Here is a 20,789-nt window from a genome sequence, read left to right as displayed (position 1 = left end):
ACAGGGTTCCCCTTCCTCAGTGTTCCCTCCCCCCACTCCAGCCAGGGACAGGGACTGTCGTGCCCATCTCAGAGGCATATTGGTCGCCCTGCGCCACGGCAATGTGGTGTAATGCATGCAGGTGTCGGGTCCTGATCCACACTCCATCCTTACCTGAGAGTGCGATATCACACCTCTGGGTGAGGTGCAATACCTCTGTAGCAACCGAGCCCTCAGGGTGCTACAGTTCCATTTATCTTCAGCCTAGGTGACGTATTGTGATACAGGGCCGTGATTTTGGCTATAAAAGGGTCCCCTAGACCTCTACCCCAAGCTTTTTAAGAGAATCATATATGGCGTGCCAGAAGACTCTATGGAATGCTTTCTCAGCATCCAACGAGAGTATCTAATTACAAATTTTTAACTGCATCTAGCCCAGGAAATACTTTGTGCCTAGTAGCAGTGTCTGCTAGTCAGCGGATTATCCCGGCTGTTAAGCAAGCTACACCACCTGTAGTTTGGACACTTAATTTTTTCAAAGGAAATGCTTCGGGACCACGGGATACTCAGTGAAGAGGATCAGGAGGCACCCAAGGCATAGGGGCTGGGACTGGCAGTAGGATGCCTTGCGGTGGACAGCCGAGCTCGATCCTTATAAAAGCTTTTTAACTGCAGCAGCTTTAGTGGACGCTACTGGAGCTGGAATTACGCGGCTGCTGGCATGAGACTTGCCCTCCAATAGATCCTTGTAAATGGATTTAAAGTGTATTCATTCAAATTAGAGAGACAATTTAAATTAAAAAGCTTAGAGCTGCCTCCACCACAGGGGGGTCGCTCGACCCACCAGCGGACAGGCACCAGTATTGGGAGAGGGGGGCTGGCCGTCAGGGTTCACTGCGGCTCTGGCACAAACCCGGCGACACGGAGGTGGCACGGGCAGGAGCGGACTGAACGTGTCGGCTTCTCACTTTTTGGATTTTAGAAGGGCATGACATGCCTATATCTGTGTCTCCCCCTCCTTTTACTCCTCCACCTCTTTTCTTTTCGCATGACTATATGTACTTGTCACTTTTCCATGTGTTAGTTGTGTCTTCTGAGCAGTTTGTCAGCTTTTGGACACCTTTGAAGGTGTTTTCTATGTGTTTCTATGTGTTTTTGTTTGCCTGCCATTGGTTTTAACGGTGTTCAAAGGTGTTCGACGAACAGTTCGACGAACAGTTCGGCGAACACACGGGTGTTCGACGAACCGAACCGAACTCGAACACTACGGGGGTGGCTCAACACTAGTGACAATGGTTGTGTATGTCCTCTGTAGGAGTGTCTTGCAGAGGTGTCTCCTAAAAAAGTGCAGAGTGCTTCACATTTTTTGGTGGAATTTTTTTTTAGTTTCTTTCCCCTTATACGAGTAACACTCACCAATGAGATAAAAACGTGTCGGGAGGGACATTTTTTGTGGGGTTTTATTATAGAGTATTGACCTTGTCAGGTTGGGAGCAAACACACGGGGCACGACAGGGCAGATAGCAAGAAGAGACCGTATCCGTCCTTCCTTGGAGTGTAAGAACTGGAGACCCATTGGCTAAAATGAGTGAGATCAAAACCTTCTTTTTCATTTTAATGCTCAGGCACTTTCTCATTTTGGTGTTTTTCTGCATAGTTTATTGACGGCATACAGTTCCTTTGAATGATACATGCACAATACGCGTCTAATTTATGTTGTTGGTGGTCAAATATCTGTTTAGCATTTTATTGTATTGTTAGTAAAAGTTACATTTCAAACAGATTGTTTTTCCATGATATTCTAACATTCTTTCCAATAAAATAATTTTTTTCTTCGGTTTTGGATGTTTTATTGTCTCTCCGTAAAAGTGTCGCAATACTTTGACAACATTGTTCCCAACAGCGACCTGGGAGTCAGAAATGTGCCCAGGCATGTTCCCCATGCTGTTCACATTCCAATTGAGCACTGTTTTCATCCATTTCAGGGATTTTCCTGCTCCTCAGCCCTCCGTGTAGGGTCTGCTGGAAAAATGCTTGAGTTTCCCACTGACTTCCATTATACTCGTTATTCGAATCAAGGCTGTCCAAGCGTCTGACCTGCTCTAATCGAGAACCAAGCTCATGAGAATTTTAGTGCTCGCTCTTCAATATTTTAGGGTATTTTTGGTGGGAAAAAATCACAATTTGAAGTAACCTCTCAGAAGTAAAGTTGAGTCCCTCATTTTGCACCATCAATTATTCTGAGTTATTATGGTCTCTGGAGTGTGCCATGATCTGATGGACCCTGCTTGGTCATGAAATGCTCATCGATTTAAATTTAAATGAGCCCTATGCCAACCTTCATTTCTCCTGAGAAGGCTCCGCTTGGAAATTCCCAGCCCTTTAGAATTGCCCCAAAGTTATATTTGCTTTTAATACTGCTTTAGTCCTGTCAGGCATATATCCTTGTCATGCATATCATGTGTGTCATTCATTCCTCCAGGGTTTTATTACGCATATAACTGTGTATAAATACCTCCCCGTTTATCCCCTATAATCATCTACTACAGTACAGAGAGCTTTGCATCATGTCTGGAGTTGCCTCTAAGATCGCCCAAGATAGGGCCAAAGCAGAGGGTCTTGGCTCCCCCGAGAACCCAATAAAATTTGCAGATCAGGACTTTGAGAAGCTGAGGGCAGAGTGCCTGGCATCCAATAAACTATTTGAAGATGAAAAATTTAAAGCTGAGCAGTCCTCCCTCGGCAAAGATATGGAAGAGTTGGGTCCAGATACAGAAAAGGCACAAGGGATGGAGTGGAAGAGACCCACGGTAATAATCTGTTCAATAATAATAATAATAATGTGTATGTATATTCCTATTTGTTTGGAAGGGATGGCAAGAAAAGCAATCTTGAGTTTCTCAAAATTTTCTATATGGTAAATTCAGTTATAATGAATTTCCAAAACTGCTTCTTTTTCATAACGGTCACTTTGAAAGTATTGCTCAACTGTCATCATATTATGGAGGAAAAAAGAGCTGAGCAGACTGATATATTATTGGCTGGGAATAATTTTGTATAACTATTGTTGCTGTTGTAGGAGTCTAGGGGGAGGTCTCACATTGTGGTAAGGCCCACTGGACTCATTCCAGGAAGCAGATATAAACATAAATAAATCACATTTTAAACGTACTCCTTCCAAACAGTTCTACATAGTCATCTGTCCAGCTCCTTCTACTCTATATTTTTGCTGCTCACAGATAGGGCACCATATTAATTATGACAGATCCAGTGTAAATAAACAGTTTAAGCAAAAGTAATACGCTGGGTTTTAACTAGTGCAAGTGAGATTGTCTAAGGGGTTAAAACATGATTGCGGTTTTTTTTTTAAAATCCTTATGTCATGCTTCAACCTCTCAGGTCCTGAACTAGGCTTAAGGGTTTGCTCACATCTGCATATAAATCCAGCGAGTGCAATGCGAGAAAAAATAAAATCTCATTGCACTTGCACCAATATAGTTCAACGAGGCAGTGTTCATCTGTGAGCTTTTCCTCATCTGAAACTGGGCTGAGGAAAAATGGCAATATGCTGAGTATGACCACGTATAACGGCCGAGACTCAACAATGTACAGTAAGTCAATGCATTGAAGGAAAAAAAACGCACGGCGCATAGACCATACATTTGGGTCCTCCAGCCAGACAATGACCCAAAACACACAACCAAATGTACACAGAAATGGTTGAAAAAGGAAAAATAATTGACTGTTTTAAAATGGCCAGCAATGAGCCCTGACTTCATCCCATTGAAAATCTTTGGGGTGAGCTGAAATTTGCTATTGGGAAAAAGAACCCTGCAAACATTCAATAGCTTGAACAAACTGCAAAGGAAGAGTGGGAGAGAATTCCAGCTGAGAAGTACAAGAATCTTCTAGATGGCTACAAGAAACATTTGGAGGCTAAGAGCAATGCCAAATGGTGTGCCAACAAGTATTAATTAAGGGTGCCTTTATTGCTGCACATGCTGTTTTTTCCTTGAAATTGCAACATGTAAGATGAAAAACAATGTTGTATTACTTTGGACCACTAATTAAAAAATCCTAAGGATATAACTTTGGTACATTTCCATTTATTTCTGAAGATATTGTACAGTCTATGAAAAAAATGAAGGTGTGCCAATAAAGGGGTGCAGCACTATGTAGATAGAAAGCGGTCAGTGATATATTTAATCAGTGCTTTGCGTATGTAGTTTTCTGTACTTGTATTTAGCTATTAAATATATAAATAGATGAAAAAATGGCATGAGGTCCTCCTTATTTCCCAGCTAAGGGAAAGCAGACAGCTGTGAGTTGGTCTTATTAGTCTGGGAAGGGGCCAATAAACATGGAGCTTCCCAGCTATTAATATCAGCTCACAGCTGTCTGCTTAGCCTTTACTGTGTATTAAAAAGGTGTCATCCTCAAAAAAATGACATGGTGTGCTCCCTATTTTTAATAACCAGCAAAGGCTAAGCAGGCAGCTGAGGGCTAATTTTAATAGGCTGGGAAGGTCCATGGATATTGGTCCCTTCCCAGCCTAATAAAACCAGCCCTCAACCAACCTAGAAATGGCATATCCATTAGATGTGCTAATTCTGGCACGTAGCCTCAGCTCTTCCCAATTGCCCTGATGTGGTGGCAATCAAGGTAACGATTTTGTTTTTGATGTCAGCTGTGTAATGTCAGCTGAAATCAAGCCAAGGGGTTAATAATAGAGCAGTGTCTGTCAGACATCCCCACTACAATCCCTATTTTCTTCATCCAGTCTATGGTGTCCCGCTCAGAGAAAGCAGCTCCATAGACTGGAGCAGCAGTCATATTGAGTAGCGCGAGAATCTGGCTGCTGTGAACTCCAGTAACCTTACGGACGTCACCACTTGCAGCGTAAGAGCTTACTGCCAGTTCTCACATTGTGAGCCATGACATAAGTAAGGTTACCGCAGTTCAGCGGCTGAGGACTGCCATAACCTTACTGACGTCACCGCAGTTCACAGCAGCCGGGTTCTTGCGATATGCAGCGTGAAAACTGACAGTGGCTGCTGCTCCAGTCTATGGAGCTGCGTTCTCTGAATGAGGCACCATAGACTGGATGAAGAAGACGGGGATCGTCGTGGGATGTCCATATTATGGATTGTGGCAGACCCCTGTGGTTTATTTGTTTATGTTAATAAATGGGTAAAAGTGGGTAATTGTTGGGGAGTACTTTTTACAATTAAAGGACTTTTCTGTGAGTGTGTTTATTTATTTTGATTACAGGGTTAGTAATTGGGGTGCCTGACAGATGCCTCTCCATTACTAAACCCTGGGCTTGATGTCAGCAGACATTACACAGCTGACATCAACCCCAAAACTATTACCCCGATTGCCACCAAACCATTGCAATCAGGGAGAGCTGAGGCTAAGTGTCAGAAATGTATGCATCTAATGCATGAGCTGTTTGTGAGGCGGCTGAGGCTGGTCTTATTAGGCTGGGAAGGGACAAATATCCATGGACCTTCTCAGCCTATTAATATCAGCTGGCAGCTAACCTTTTGCTGTCTGCTTTCTCTTAGCTGGTTATTAAAAATAAGGCAGACCCAATGCCATTTATTTAATTTATTTATATATTTATTAGCTAATTACAAGTACAGAAAACTACACAGACAAAACACTGATTATATATCTCACTGACATCTATCTATATGTCTATCACTATCTGTAAATAAGATTACTTTATTAATTTGAAAATTTGAGAATTACAGTATTTAAAAGATGATGCTAAAAATTAGGGATGAGTGAACCTAAACTGTAAAATTCGGTGTTCGTCCTGGTCACCTAGTGTCCGGAACCCCAAACATGGACTTTTTATCGTAATTCCGGTTTACTGTTTGGGTTCGGATGCCAAATAAAGTATGTTGAAAGGCTGCAATGCAGGCAACCAACAAGCTTTTAGGCTGTGGGTACTTCTTAGCCATTACAGCCATGTCAAGTATTGTCATGACTGTGAATGGCCGGTGCACCATGTCACCCGGCCTGTATAAGTGTCGGATCACGGGTGTTGCCGCCATTTTTCTCTGATTATCATAGGGACAGAACGGAGCTAAAGTGAGGGACAGTGTTAGGTTCTGTGTGTGCGCCCTCTGCAAAAAAGCCTCTGTGTGTACTCTGCACCTCAGCCTGTTGGAGTACTGTGCCAAAAAGCCTCTCTGTGTACTCTGCACAACTTCCTGTGGGAATTCTGTGCCAAAGAGCCTTTTTTTGTCTTCTGCATCCCGCCTGTGGAAGTACTAAACCAGAAAGACTGTGCGTGTACTCTGCACCTCCGCCTGTGGGATAACTGTGCCAAAAAGCCTCTGTGTGCACTCTGCACCTCTGCATGTGGAATTATTGTGCCAAAAAGCCTCTGCGTACTCTGCAGTCATATTTGCACTAGTGATGAGCGGGCACTAAAATGCTCGGGTACTCGTTGTTCGAGTCGAGCAAATTGGAATGCTCGAGTGCTCGAGTAACGAGCCCAATGTAAGTCTATGGGAAACTCGAGCATTTTTCCGGCGGCTCCCCCCGGCAGTCTCCAGAGGGCCTAAAAATTACCCAAATTGATGGGAACAGTGCTCAAATAACATGGGAACAGCATGGGGAAGACCCCTGGAAGCATTTCTGATTAGCAGGTCACTGCTGTCAAAAACGTTGTCAGAGGTATTAAGCCACTTTTACGGACTCACAATAAAACATACAAAAACAAAACCAAAATGGATTTTCCTGGGAAATACACTACCGTTCAAAAGTTTGAGGTCACCCAAACAATTTTGTGTTTTCCATGAAAACTCATACTTTTATTTATCAAATGAATTGCAAAATGAATAGAAAATATAGTCCAGACATTGACAAGGTTAGAAATAATGATTTTTATGTGAAAGAATAATTTTCTCCTTCAAACTTTGCTTTCGTCAAAGAATGCTCCCTTTGCGCAATTACAGCATTGCAGAACTTTGGCATTCTAGCTGTTAATTTGCTGAGGTCATCTTGAGAAATGTCACCCCATGCTTTCTGAAGCCCCTCCCACAAGTTGGATTGGCTTGATGGGCACTTTTTGCGTACCATACGGTCAAGCTGCTTCCACAACAGCTCAATAGGGTTGAGATCTGGTGACTGCACTGGCCACTCCATTACAGATTGAATACCAGCTGCCTGCTTCTTCCCTAAATAGTTCATGCATAATTTGGAGGTGTTGTTGGGTCATTGTCCTGTTGTAGGATGAAATTGGCTCCAATCAAGCGCTGTCCACAGGGTATGGCATGGCGTTGCAAAATGGAGTGATAGCCTTCCTTATTCAAAATCCCATTTTCCTTGTACAAATCTCCCACTTTACCAGCACCAAAGCAACAGAACATCACATTACCTCCACCATGCTTGACAGATGGCATCAGGCACTCTTCCAGCATCTTTTCAGTTGTTCTGCTTCTCACAAATGTTCTTCTGTGTGATCCAAACACCTCAAACTTTGATTCGTCTGTCGATAAAACTTTTTTCCAATCTTCCTCTGCCCAATGTCTGTGTTCTTTTGCCCATATTAATCTTTTCCTTTTATTAGCCAGTCTCAGATATGGCTTTTTCTTTGCCACTTTGCCCTGAAGGCCAGCATCCTGGAGTTGCCTCTTCACTGTAGATGTTGACACTGGCGTTTTGTGTGTACTATTTAGTTGAGGAGCTGTGAGGCGTCGATTTCTCAAACTAGAGACTCTAACGTACTTGGCTTGTTGCTCAGTTGTGCAGCAGGGCCTCCCACTTCTCTTTCTACTCTGGTTAGAGCCTGTTTGTGCTCTCCTCTGAAGGGAGTAGTACACACCGTTGTAGGAAATCTTCAGTTTCTTGGCAAGTTCTCGCATGGAATAGCCTTCATTTCTAAGAACAAGAATAGACTGTCGAGTTTCACATGAAAGTTCTCTTTTTCTGGCCATTTTGAGAGTTTCATCGAGTAAACAAATGTAATGCTCCAGATTCTCAACTAGCTCAAAGGAAAGTCAATTTTATAGCTTCTCAAATCAGCCAAACCATTTTCAGCTGGGCTAACATACTTGTGCAAGAGTTTTCTAGGGTTTTCTAAACATCCATTAGCCTCCTTACACAGTTAGCAAACATAATGTACCATTAAAACACTGAAGTGGTGGTTGTTGTAAATGGGCCTCTATACACCTATGTAGATATTGCAATAAAAACAAGACATTTGCAGCTAGAATAGTCATTTACCACATTAACAATGTATAGAGTGTATTTCTGATTCATTTAATGTTATATTCATTGAAAAAAAATGTGCTTTTCTTTCAAAAATAATGAAATTTCTAAATGACCCCAAACTTTTGAACGGTAGTGTAAGTTAAGGAACATCCTTTCCAGGGTAATGACTTGTATATAAGGCAAAATAAATATCCAAAAACAAAAATACTCCTACACACCTAGGGCTATGTTCTTGCACTTTTGCATTGCTTTCAACCAAGACAAATGCATTTACCGGGAAATGTAATTTTAACATTTTACAACCTTATCTGGCCTTGTGGAGGTAAATCAATTGGGAGAAATATCCAGCTCAGGAGTATCCGATAAAAAAACTTTTATTAATCCATATAAAATGTTGCTGCTGAAATGAACCACTCCTGCTTGTCATGGTTGTGATTTTTCTATGCTTCTGGTCTCTTGGATTTTATATGGATTAATAAAAGTTTTTTTATCGGATACTCTTGTGCTGGATGTTTCTCCTAATTGATTTACCTCCACGTAGCACCACTGATCCTTGCATGCGGTCTCCGACTGGGTGAGCTGACTTTTTTCTTATCTGGCCATGTGGTGTCTGACACCACATCAGACACATTCTGTTTCATTTATGATGGAGGTACTCTGAAAGTCACAAAGACTATTTTAATAGGGCCATCAGGCGGCCCCTGCTTTGTTGTTTCCATTATTAACGAGTGGGTTTCTTATACTGTTATTGCGAATGCAGTGACTTCAAGGGCTGACAAAAATTTGAACACACCCCAATACCATTTTGAAGAGACATAGAGGAGGGTCTCAGTAAAAAAAATGTTCCCATTAGAAAGGAGAGGGTCTGCTATTCATTTATAGGGTATGCAGTGAGTCCAACGGCTGCCAAAATTTAGGAAAAACCCCTATAACAATTTAAAGACACATAAAGATGGGCCTCAGTAACGACATATTCCCATTAGAAAGGAGAGGGTCTCCCACAGTGTTTGCCTATGCAGTGAAGCAACGGCTGCCAAAAATTTGGAGGAACTCCAATGCCTCTTGCAAGAGATATAGAGGTCAGAGGGCCTCCTGAAAACAATGTTCCCATTATTAGGAAGGGGGTCTCCCATGCTGTTTACCTATGCAGTGAAGCAACGGCTGCCAAAAATTTGGAGGAACTCCAATGTCCCTTGCAAGAGACGTAGATATGTTGATATGGTACAAATGGTGGTGATATGGTGGTGGAGGATGAGGATGCGGAAAAGGAGGACAAGAGCAAATAGACAAAATCAGGAAGTGTATACCCATGTCTGGGTGTGAAGACAAGTGCATGGGAAAAGAGTTAGACCTCCCAAAAAAAAGACATTGTATGTGAGTTTATGTTACTCTGCTATCATTCGGTGGTGTTGAGAAGTCTGGCCCAATCCAGGTCTTGTTCATTTTTATGAGTCAGCCTGTCAGCACTTTCAGATGACAGGCAGATGCGCCTATAGGTTATAATTCCAACGGGGGCACTAAAAACCTGCTCTGACAAAACATTAGCGGCAGGGCAGGCCAGGAGACGTAGAGAGCCAGTTCATGCCATGTGTCCAGCTTTGATACCCAATAATTATAAGGCACAGAGGAATCAAGGAGGATGTTGGTACAGCCAGCTAGGTTCTCCCTTAGCATCTTCTGCAACGTTTCCCTCCTTGGGAGAGTACCCCGCGCATCAGGGCTTGTGTGATGGGAGGGTCTGAGAAAACTGTCCCAGAACTTTGACAGTGTTCCTCTGCTCGATTGCATTTGTGTCTCTCTTGCCTGTACTCCTTGGTTGTCCAACGAACCGTGACCTCTGCCGCCAGTGTTTTCAGATGGGAATTTTTTTAATAATTCTGCATTAAGGGTCTTCTCATACTGCACCATTTTATTAGGTCTGTCCTGCAAGGGAATAAGAGTTCTCCTTGTAGCATGGGTGTAGAAGTGTCGCCAACCAATAATGACTGTCACCCTAAATTTGGACAACGCAAGGGTCACGGGAAAGGCATCGTAAATAAGCTCAGCCATGTGTGCCAGACTGCGAAGAGGCAAGGATTCCGTGTCCTCACCAAGAGGACGACTGACCATGCTCTCCTCCTCATCTTTCTCCTCCTTCATCTCCCTGTCCTCAGGCCATCCACGCTGAACAGATGGTATGAGTATGAGTTGCGCAGGTAGTACTGTCTATAGCGCAGGATACTAGCTCCTGTTCTTTCTCCTCCTCCTCCTCCTCATTGTCAGCCAATCCACGTTGGGATGAGATGATGCTGGGCTGTGTGTAATCACCTTGTATGGTTCCTTGCTTCATCTCATCATGCTCCGCCTGCAATGCATCCTCTTTGATTGTGAGCAGAGAGCGTTTCAAAAGACAGAAAAGCGGCATGGTGACGCTAATTATGGCGTCATCGCCGCTCACCATCTTGGTGGAGTCCTCAAAGTTTTGGAGGATGGTACATATGTCTGACATCCCTGTCCACTCCTGAGATTTATGTGTGGAGTCTGACCTGAATACCGACGGCCTTGTTGATGCTAATAGTCAACAACTGCCCTCTTCTGCTCACAAATTCTTCCCAACATCTGCAATGTAGAGCTGGAAGCTGCAAACGCTGCTGAAGTACAGCAATGGCGATGGAAGCCAAAGCTGACTTCCTAAAATGGGCACACAGGCGGCGTACTTTGACAAGTAGATCCGACAGATCCGGCCAGACCTAAGCATATTAGTTTCAGCACAGCCTGTTTCTGCTTGGTCGAGGCAGTGCTGCAGTGCTTCCAGCTTGTGACTGATATGGTCATTTCGGAGATGGAGACTGAAGAGGAAGAGGAGGTGCAGGAGCTGTAGAATGTGGGTACAACCCTGACTGACCCAGGGCCCGCAATCCTCGGCTTCGGAAGGACGTGTTCTGTCCCAAGGTCCGACTGGGTTCCAGCTTCTACTATATTAACCCACTCTGCCGTCAGCAAGATGTACTGTCCCTGCCCACAAGCACTTGTCCACATTTCCGGGATTAGGTGGACTTTCCCAGTAACTGCATTGTTGAGGGCATGTCTAATGTTGTGGGACACGTGCTCGTGTAATGTGGGGACGGCAAACTGGTAGAAATAGTGACGGCTGGGGACCGACTACTGAGGGACGGCCGCCGCCATCAGGCTGCAGAAAGATTCCATCGCCACAAGCCTAAAAGGCAACATTTTGAGAACAAGCATTCGTGGAATGTGTGAATTTAGTAGTGTGGCCTGTGAGGCGTTGGTTGCTTATTTGCGCTTGCGTTCCAAGGACTGGGGTAGGGACAAGTGAACGCTGCGCTGGGACGAGGACGTGGACGTGGTTGCTGATGGTTCTAGTTGAGAGTGTTCAATGATAGGTGCAGGGCAGGAGGCATCTTGGATTGCGACATGGACAGGAGATTGGCGTACATGAACAACAACGGAACAAGTAGTGATGTCACCCGCAGACACTGTTGCTGGACCCTGGGATTAGGCCCACTTAGTCTGGTGCTTTGCTGCCATGTGCCTGATCATGCTGGTGGTGGTCAGGTTGCTAGTTTTGCTACCCCTGCTGATGGCAGGTGGTACAAATGACTTTTTTGAGGTTATCGGCAGAGTCTTTAAAAAACAACCAGACTCGGGAAGACCTAACAGTTGTACTGGCAACATCCTTCATGTTGGCGTTACGAAGAACGCTTTCCTGCCTTGTATCTGTGGCCACCACACTGCTTCTTCCTGCCTGTTGTGGTGCTACGCCTCCCTCCCCATGTGTGCTGCTATCCTCGCGCTGTATGTCCCACTGCCAGGTTGGGTCAGTTACTATATCATCCACCACCTCATCTTCCACTTCCGCACCCTGGTCCTCCTCCTGACTTTCTTGCAATTGTGTCTCAACATCATCATCATCCACCTCTTGCGACAGTAATTGCACTTTCCCATCGTTGCCTTCTTGTGACCGTGGCTGCTCTGATATTTTGGCATCACTATACGCTTTCTCCCCTTGACTCGCTTGAAGCTGGCTGGGCGAGAGACCTGAATCTACAAATAGAAAAGTGAACAGCTCTTCTGAGTGTCCAAGTGTTGGATCAGTTGTCTCCAGCCACTCAGCATGGTGGGAGGATGGAGGATCAGGGTGAGAAATATGCGGTCCAGAATCACGTCTACTGAGACTTGACCGTGTGGAAGACAGGGTGGTAGTGGTGGCAAAGGGACTGGAAGCATTATCTGCTATCCAACCAACAACCTTTTGATACTGCTCTGGGTTCCATAGTGGTGTGCTGCGGTCCCCTAGTAATTGGGACAGGAAGGTCGAGTGACAAGGTGTGGGTGTTTGTTGTGGCACAATTTGAGCTTGCCCACGGCCACGTTCTTGCCCTCTGCATGCACCATCACGTCCACTTTACCGTCCCTTGCCATGCATCTTGCCCATTTTAAATGGAGGACAATATTTTCCACGTTCACGAGAAATGGCTGATTTTGGAACGCAGTTATATGTGATACTTCTGCCAGAGAACCACGGTTTTAAATAGCAGGCCTTTAGTTTACTAATATTATTTTACACAGAGACCTAGTGTGAATAGCTTGACCGACACACTGCAACGAAATTAAAATGGAAGAAATGGCTGATTTTAGAACACTGTTATAGGTGATATGTCTGCCAGAGAACCACGGTTTTAAATAGCAGGCCTGTAATTTACTAATATTATTCTACACCTAGTGTGATTAGCTTGACCAACACACTGTAATGAAATTGAAGGCAGAAATCGCTGTTTTTGGAACACTATTATAGGTGATATGTCTGACAGAGAACCACAATTTTAAATAGAAGGTATGTAATTTACTAATATTATTCTACACAGAGACCTAGTGTGAATAGCTTGACCGACACACTGCAATGAAATGAAAATGGAAGAAATGGCTGATTTTGGAACACTGTTATAGGTGATATATCTGACAGAGAACCACGGTTTTAAATAGCAGTCCTTTAATTTACTAATACTATTTATCACAGACACCTAGTGTGAATAGCTGCAACAGAATGGAAAAGGTGGCCAATATTTTCTATGTTCAGTTCAAATTTCTGGATTTTTAGCGCTGAAATATAAAAGATCTGGCTGTATTCTACAGTGCTAACAAGCAAATGGAGCAGAAAAATGGTGTACTCTGGATTGCTTTGTAAGCAAATAACCAGGATTAAGATAAAAAAAAAATTGCCCTGGCCCCTGATATCTGGGGCTATGTCTACAAATATCTGCAATTATTCCAGCAGCAGCCGACAGGACGTTCAATGGACCCTCTTGTGCTATATGTACTGCAGTCTTCCACATACACTGCCTGCTTGCCAAACTCCTGTCTAGCACTGATTATATTCAGCTGGATTAGTCCTCAGAAGGACTGTTAGTTCAAATATATATATATATTGTGAGGCAGTGACCGGGATCATATACGAGGGATGTTATATATCCCCCAGAATGTGTACAGAGACCTATTAAATCCATTGGAGTGCATTGCAGTCACAAACTCACCTGCAGCTGTAATGCAGGAATGAAGGTGAGCATTGACCTAGTCAGGCTATCTGGCTAAGGCAGATTAGTAAAACCCGGCAGGGCCTTAATTTCTTGGGGGAGGCTACAGGGGGCAGTGGGGTGGCCTCCTCCCTCCAACCCGGGTTTTCCAGTGGCTCTTGCCACAGGTCCTTTAAAAACCCTGCATTAAGGATTAGTGTGGTTCTGTTTTGGAACCTGCTAGAAGCATAGTAGGAAAGCTCAGCGGGACTGTGTGTAGCTGAACCCACGCCTGGGAAGGCTCTGCACCCATCAGGCTCTGAGCGGCCCGGCACGGCCGTTGCCCCCGGCAACTGTTGTTTATGGACTCATGTTAACCCGGCTGCGAACCGGAGGACTTTCTGTTTACCCGTGAGTTGCAGCACCGCAGCCCTACTATATATATATATATATATATATATATATATATATATATATACAGTACAGACCAAAAGTTTGGACACACCTTCTCATTTAAAGATTTTTCTGTATTTTCATGACTTTGAAAATTGTACATTCACACTGAAGGCATCAAAACTATGAATTAACACATGTGGAATTATATACTTAACAAAAAGTGTGAAACAACTGAAAATATGTCTTATATTCTAGGTTCTTCAAAGTAGCCACATTTTGCTTTGATGACTGCTTTGCACACTCTTGGCATTCTCTTGATGAGCTTCAAGAGGTAGTCACCGGAACTTTTTTTCACTTCACAGGTGTGCCCAGTCAGGTTTAATAAGTGGGATTCCTTGCCTTATAAATGGGGTTGGGACCATCAGTTGTGTTGTGCAGAAGTCAAGTGGATACACAGCTGATAGTCCTACTGAATAGACTGTTAGAATTGGTATTATGGCAAGAAAAAAGCAGCTATGTAAAGAAAAATGAATGGCCATCATTACTTTAAGAAATGAAGGTCAGTCAGTCCAAAAAATTGGGAAAACTTTGAAAGTGTCCCCAAGTGCAGTTGTAAAAACCATCAAGCGCTTCTAAGAAACTGGCTCACATGAGGACCGCCCCAGGAAAGGAAGACCAAGAGTCACCTCTGTTTCTGAGGATAAGTTTATCCGAGTCACCAGCCTCAGAAATCGCAGGTTAACAGCCGCTCATATTAGAGACCACGTCAATGCCACACAGAGTTCTAGCAGCAGACACATCTCTTCAACAACTGTTAAGAGGAGACTTTGTGCAGCAGGCCTTCATGGTAAAATAGCTGCAAGGAAATCACTGCTAAGGACAGGCAACAAGCAGAAGAGACTTGTTTGGGCTAAAGAACACAAGGAATGGACATTAGACCAGTGGAAATCTGTGCTTTGGTCTGATGAGTCCAAATTTGTGATCTTTGGTTCCAACCACCGTGTCTTTGTGCGACGCAGAAAATGTGAACGGATGGACTCTACATGCCTGGTTCCCACCGTGAAGCATGGAGGAGGAGGTGTGATGGTGTGGGGGTGCTTTGCTGGTGACACTGTTGGGGATTTATTCAAAATTTAAGGCATACTGAACCAGAATGGCTACCACAGCATCTTGCAGCGGCATGCTATTCCATCCGGTTTGCGTTTAGTTGGACCATCATTTATTTTTCAACAGGACAATGACCCCAAACACACCTCCAGGCTGTGTAAGGGCTATCTGACCAAGAGGTAGAGTGATGGGGTGCTACGCCAGATGACCTGGCCTCCACAGTCACCAGACCTGAACCCAATCATGATGGTTTGGGGTGAGCTGGACCGCAGAGTGAAGGCAAAAGGGCCAACAAGTGCTAAGCATCTCTGAGAACTCCTTCAAGATTGTTGGAAGACAATTTCCGGTGACTACCTCTTGAAGCTCATCAAGAGAATGCCAAGCGTGTGCAAATCAGTCATCAAAGCAAAAATTGGCTACTTTGAAGAACCTAGAATATAAGACATATTTTCAGTTGTTTCACACTTTTTTGTTAAGTATATAATTCCACATGTGTTAATTCATAGTTTTGATGCCTTCAGTGTGAATGTACAATTTTCATAGTCATGAAAATACAGAAAAATCTTTAAATGAGGAGGTGTGTCCAAACTTTTGGTCTGTACTGTAAATATATATATATATATATATATATATATATACACTACCGTTCAAAAGTTTGGGGTCATTTAGAAATTTCATTATATTTGAAAAAAAAGCACATTTTTTTTCAATGAAGCTATCATTAAATGAATCAGAAATACGCTCTATACATTGTTAATGTGGTAAATGACTATTCTAGCTGCAAACGTCTTGTTTTTATTGCAATATCTACATAGGTGTATAGAGGCCCATTTACAACAACCACCACTCCAGTGTTTTAATGGTACATTGTGTTTGCTAACTGTGTAAGAAGGCTAATGGATGCTTAGAAAACGCTAGAAAACCCTTGCACAAGTATGTTTGCCCAGATGAAAATGGTTTGGCTGATTTGAGAAGCTATAAAATTGACCTTCCTATGAGCTAGTTGAGAATCTGGAGCATTACATTTGTTTGCTCTATGAAACTCTCAAAATGGCCAGAAAAAGAGAACTTTCATGTGAAACTCGACAGCCTATTCTTGTTCTTAGAAATGAAGGCTATTCCATGCGAGAACTTGCCAAGAAACTGAAGATTTCCTACAACGGTGTGTACTACTCCCTTCAGAGGAGAGCACAAACAGGCTCTAACCAGAGTAGAAAGAGAAGTGGGAGGCCCCGCTACACAACTGAGCAGCAAGACAAGTACATTAGAGTCTCTAGTTTGAGAAATCGACGCCTCACAGCTCCTGAACTAAATAGTACACGCAAAACGCCAGTGTCAACGTCTACAGTGAAGAAGCAACTCCAGGATGCTGGCCTTCAGGGTAAAGTGGCAAAGAAAAAGCCATATCTGAGACTGGCTAATAAAAGGAATGAGATGAATATGAGCAAAAGAACACAGACATTGGACAGAGGAAGATTGGAAAAAAGTTTTATCGACAGACAAATCAAAGTTTGAGGTGTTTGGATCACACAGTAGAACATTAGTGAGAAGCAGAACAACTGAGAAGATGCTGGAAGAGTGCCTGACGCCATCTGTCAAGCATGGTGTAGGTAATGTGATGTTCTGTTGCTTTGGTGCTGGTAAAGTGGGAGATTTGTACAAAGCATACCCTGTGGACAGCGCTTGATTGGAGCCAATTTCATCCTTCAACAGGACAATGACCCAAAGCACACCTCCAAATTATGCATGAACTATTTAGGGAAGAAGCAGGCAGCTAGTATTCTATCTGTAATGGAGTGGCCAGCGCAGTCACCAGATCTCAACCCCATTGAGCTGTTGTGGGAGCAGCTTGACCGTATGGTGCGCAAAAAGTGCCCATCAAGCAATCACACTTGTGGGAGGGGCTTCAGGAAGCATGGGGTGAAATTTCTCAAGATTACCTCAGCAAATTAACAGCTAGAATGCCAAAGGTCTGCAATGCTGTAATTGCTGCAAAGGGAGCATTCTTTGACGAAAGCAAAATTTGAAGGAGAAAATTATTCTTTCAAATAAAAATCATTATTTCTAACCTTGTCAATGTCTGGACTATATTTTCTATTCATTTTGCAACTCATTTGATAAATAAAAGTATGAGTTTTCATGGAAAACATAAAATTGTCTGGGTGACCCCAAACTTTTGGTCGGTAGTGTATATATACTTATATGTTGCAGAATACCTATACTAACAGGACGTTCAATGGACCTTCTTGCACTATATGCACTGCAGTCTGCCACATACACTGCCTGCCTGCCTAACTCCTGCTATCACCTTCACCACTGAAAATATGCACCTGGATTAGTCCTCAGAAGGACTGTTAGTTCAGATGGCTATTATAGATATGTTGTGGAATACCTATACTAACTATAAACAAGAAAATCTCTCCCTGACTCAGCAGAACTTCTCCCTACTCTGTCTGTTTCCGAGGTAGACTGCATAGCAGACGAGCATAGCGGTGCCAGGTCTTATATAGACCTAATGACGCTGTGCAACCAGCCAATCACTGTAATGCCACAACCAACATGGCTACGGCATTACGGTGCATGGCAGACAATCCCTGCATGTTCATTGGCTCTCTAAAGAGCACCAAACATGCAGGGACGGGACCCAAGCTCCCACCTGAGCAACCCGGAAATACTCGCTGAGCACCGAGCTTGTCAAGCACCATGATGCTCGGGCGAGTACAAAGCAGTGGCGATCGTGTTCGCTCATCACTAGTAGTAAAATGTTAAAATGACATTTACTGGTGAATGTATTTTTCACCATTGAAAGCAATGCAAAAGTGAAAAAAAGCATCAAAAATGCTACGTGTGAACATAGGCCAAGGAGTGGAGTAGCATTTCTTTTTGTGTGTTTTTTTTTTTTGCCTTATACAGCGGGAAAAAAAAGTATTTAGTCAGCCACCAATTGTGTAAGTTCTCCCACTTAAAAAGATGAGAGAAGTCTGTAATTGACATCATAGGTAGAACTCAACTGCACAATTGGTGATTGACTAAATAATTTTTTTTCCCCACTGTATACAAGTCATTACCCTGGAAAGGATGTTCCTCAAAGTTTTTTCCATGAAAATCCATTTTCGTTTTGTTTTTGTATGTTTTATTGTGAGTCCGTAAAAGTGGCATGACCTGGGAGTCAGAGATGCTTTCATGGGTCTTCCCCAAACTGTTTCCATGTCATTTCAGCACTGTTCCCATCGATTTGGGCAATTTTTGGCCCTCTGCAGACCTCGCGAGGGAAAGGGGGTGCGCTGGAAAAATGCTTGAGTTTCCCATTGACTTACATTGGGCTCATTGCTCGGGTCGAGCACCCGGGCATTATGATTTACTCGACCCAAGAAACGAGCACCCGAGCATTGTAGTGCTCGCTCATCACTATTGCCTGACACTCGTGAACTTTTCTGGCTGATAATCTGAGTGATTTTATACACGCAGATAAAAGCGAACCCTAACACAGTGTAATATAATTGTTTGATGTGTTTCTTTAAGTAAACATTTTTTCTATAACTCGTGCTCCAGACCAGAAGAATTAGATTTTGAGTTAAATATAAGTAACTAGTTTTGATGTGTGTGTTATTATTCCAAAATATATTTTGACAATGATATGGAAATTAATTATAACTTGCTTAAATAATGCAGAAAAAAAAAAAAAAAATGTTAAATTTTGCAGGAAATAATGAAGAATCCCAAGTTTATTGTAGGAGGGTTTGAAAATGAAGATGTCATGCAAGGGGGATTAGGTGAGTGTAACTAAAATTCTATGAAACATGGAAAGTGGAAGATGTATTTGAGATAAAAAAAAAATACAGAGATGGCAAAACCTATAAGCTGTTCACACAGATGAGGAATTTTCTAATGGAAAAAGGAAAGGGTGTTATCCAGATTAAGGTAGTGATAAGAGGTGGTTCTGCTCACCTGGTGGGGTTGTGCGAGACATAACACTTATGTGTGCACGTTCAGGATTTGAAGCAGAAATTTCTGCAGCGTTTCTGCATCTCCTTTGCAGGAAAAAGGCTGCGGAAAAAAATGCGCGCTTTTGCCACGCTTTTGACATGTTTTTGAAGCATTTTTGTACATCAATAAATCCTTTTTGGAGCTAAATAAAGTTATTTTGGTGGGACATTGCTTTAACCCTTGCATTACTGTCAGAACTGGGGTGAGTATATTGGTTAATTTAAATGATTAAAGAATGTGTCTGTTGTATTTCAAATAAAGTGTTTATTTATAATGTGTCTGTGTGTTTATTTAACACTTTGCTTTACTTTAATTAGGTTTGGTGATGAAAGGGTCTGATTGACACATTGTCATCACCAAACAAAAGATCTAGGTGTCAGCTAATCCCCTTCACCCAATCTTCATTAGCATTTCCATTCATGTAATTTCTGGGGTGGCTGTGAGAAACTATTTTTAGCCTAGGAAGGTGGCATTAGGCAATCATGGTCCCTGGCTAATATTAACAGCTCACAGCTGTTTTGTTAGGCACTACTTCCCCACTGATAGCAACAAGCAGCGCTTTGGACGCAGCGTATTTGTGGTGCGTCCAAAAGGCTGTATTCTAATGCCACACTTTTGTTGTCGGTACATGTGAATCCACCGCATATAATGACACTTCATTTGGTCAAAATCTACAGTGGAGTCGGCTTGTCCGCTACAGAAATTGACATGCTGCGGGTGAGTTTGGGTACATAGCCATGATCAGGAGCAGCTGCAGGTTTGATGCTGCGTGTTTATACAGCGTCAAACCTGCAGATTACAGATGTTACAGCATAGTGGATGAGATTTCTAGAAATCCCATGTCCACAATGCGTGCATCAGGCGCGTCTTTCAGGACCACAGTATGTCAAATTTTCTTGCAGAGTCGCTAGTCTCCGCAACAGAAATTTGACCACTAGAAAGTATTGAATGCGATAAATCCACATGGTTCAGTGAACGCATGCCGATACACTGTACCTGCGTTCAATAGAATGCAACATTTTGGACGTAGCAAAAATATGCGTCTAAAGCGCTGGTATGTCCGGATCGTGGGCACAAAGCCTAAATTAAAAAAAAAAAATGGCGTGGGCTCTGGCGTCGTTTTTGTAACCAGCAGAGGGAAATCCGGCCGCTGGAGGCTATTAGTAGCCGGGGAAAGGGCCATGAATACGAGCCCTCTCCACAGCTAGTAATATCACCCCTCAGTAGTGCCAGAAAAGGTGCATCCATGAGATGTGCCAAATCTAGCGCTTAGTATCCGCTCTTCCCACTGCCCTGTAGCGGTGGCGAGTGGGGTAATGGGGTTGGGGTTCATGTCAGCCTTGTATTGGCAGCTGACATGAAGCACAGGTTAGTAATGGAGGGCGTCTATAAGATGCCCTCCATCACTAACCGCATAGTAAAGTTGTCACCGCTTTTTCAATAAATACATGATCAGAATAAAGTATTTTAATAAAATAAAAAACACAAGGTTTTACATTTTTTTTGTTGTACTCTCAGTTTTCGAATCCCTTGATCTTCTGTAAAAAAAGGAAAATAAAAAACAATCATATCCCTCACCTG

General features: G+C 43.1%; 1 protein-coding gene across 2 annotated transcripts in view; it reads left to right on the top strand.

Annotated features, from left to right (window-relative positions):
* The first annotated feature begins 2,491 nt into the window (after positions 1-2,491).
* Positions 2,492-20,789, top strand: part of LOC141257389 (calpain-8-like) — a 290,925-nt gene continuing 272,627 nt past the window's right edge. Inside the window, exons 1-2 of one of the 2 annotated variants that reach the window (XM_073671885.1) lie at positions 2,492-2,789; positions 18,925-18,994. In XM_073671885.1, coding sequence (XP_073527986.1) covers positions 2,547-2,789; positions 18,925-18,994 — 313 coding nt within the window. In that variant the 5' untranslated portion in view covers positions 2,492-2,546. The remainder of the gene's footprint in view (positions 2,790-18,924; positions 18,995-20,789) is intronic. The other variant, XM_073671886.1, reaches the window with a different exon arrangement.

The sequence above is a fragment of the Phyllobates terribilis genome, unplaced genomic scaffold (genome assembly GCF_046119375.1).
Source record: "Phyllobates terribilis strain yellow unplaced genomic scaffold, ASM4611937v1 Scaffold_3__8_contigs__length_932513732, whole genome shotgun sequence".
Lineage (NCBI taxonomy): Eukaryota > Metazoa > Chordata > Amphibia > Anura > Dendrobatidae > Phyllobates > Phyllobates terribilis.
Note: the sequence above shows the minus strand (reverse complement) of the source record. Positions and strands in the feature narration are given on the sequence as shown.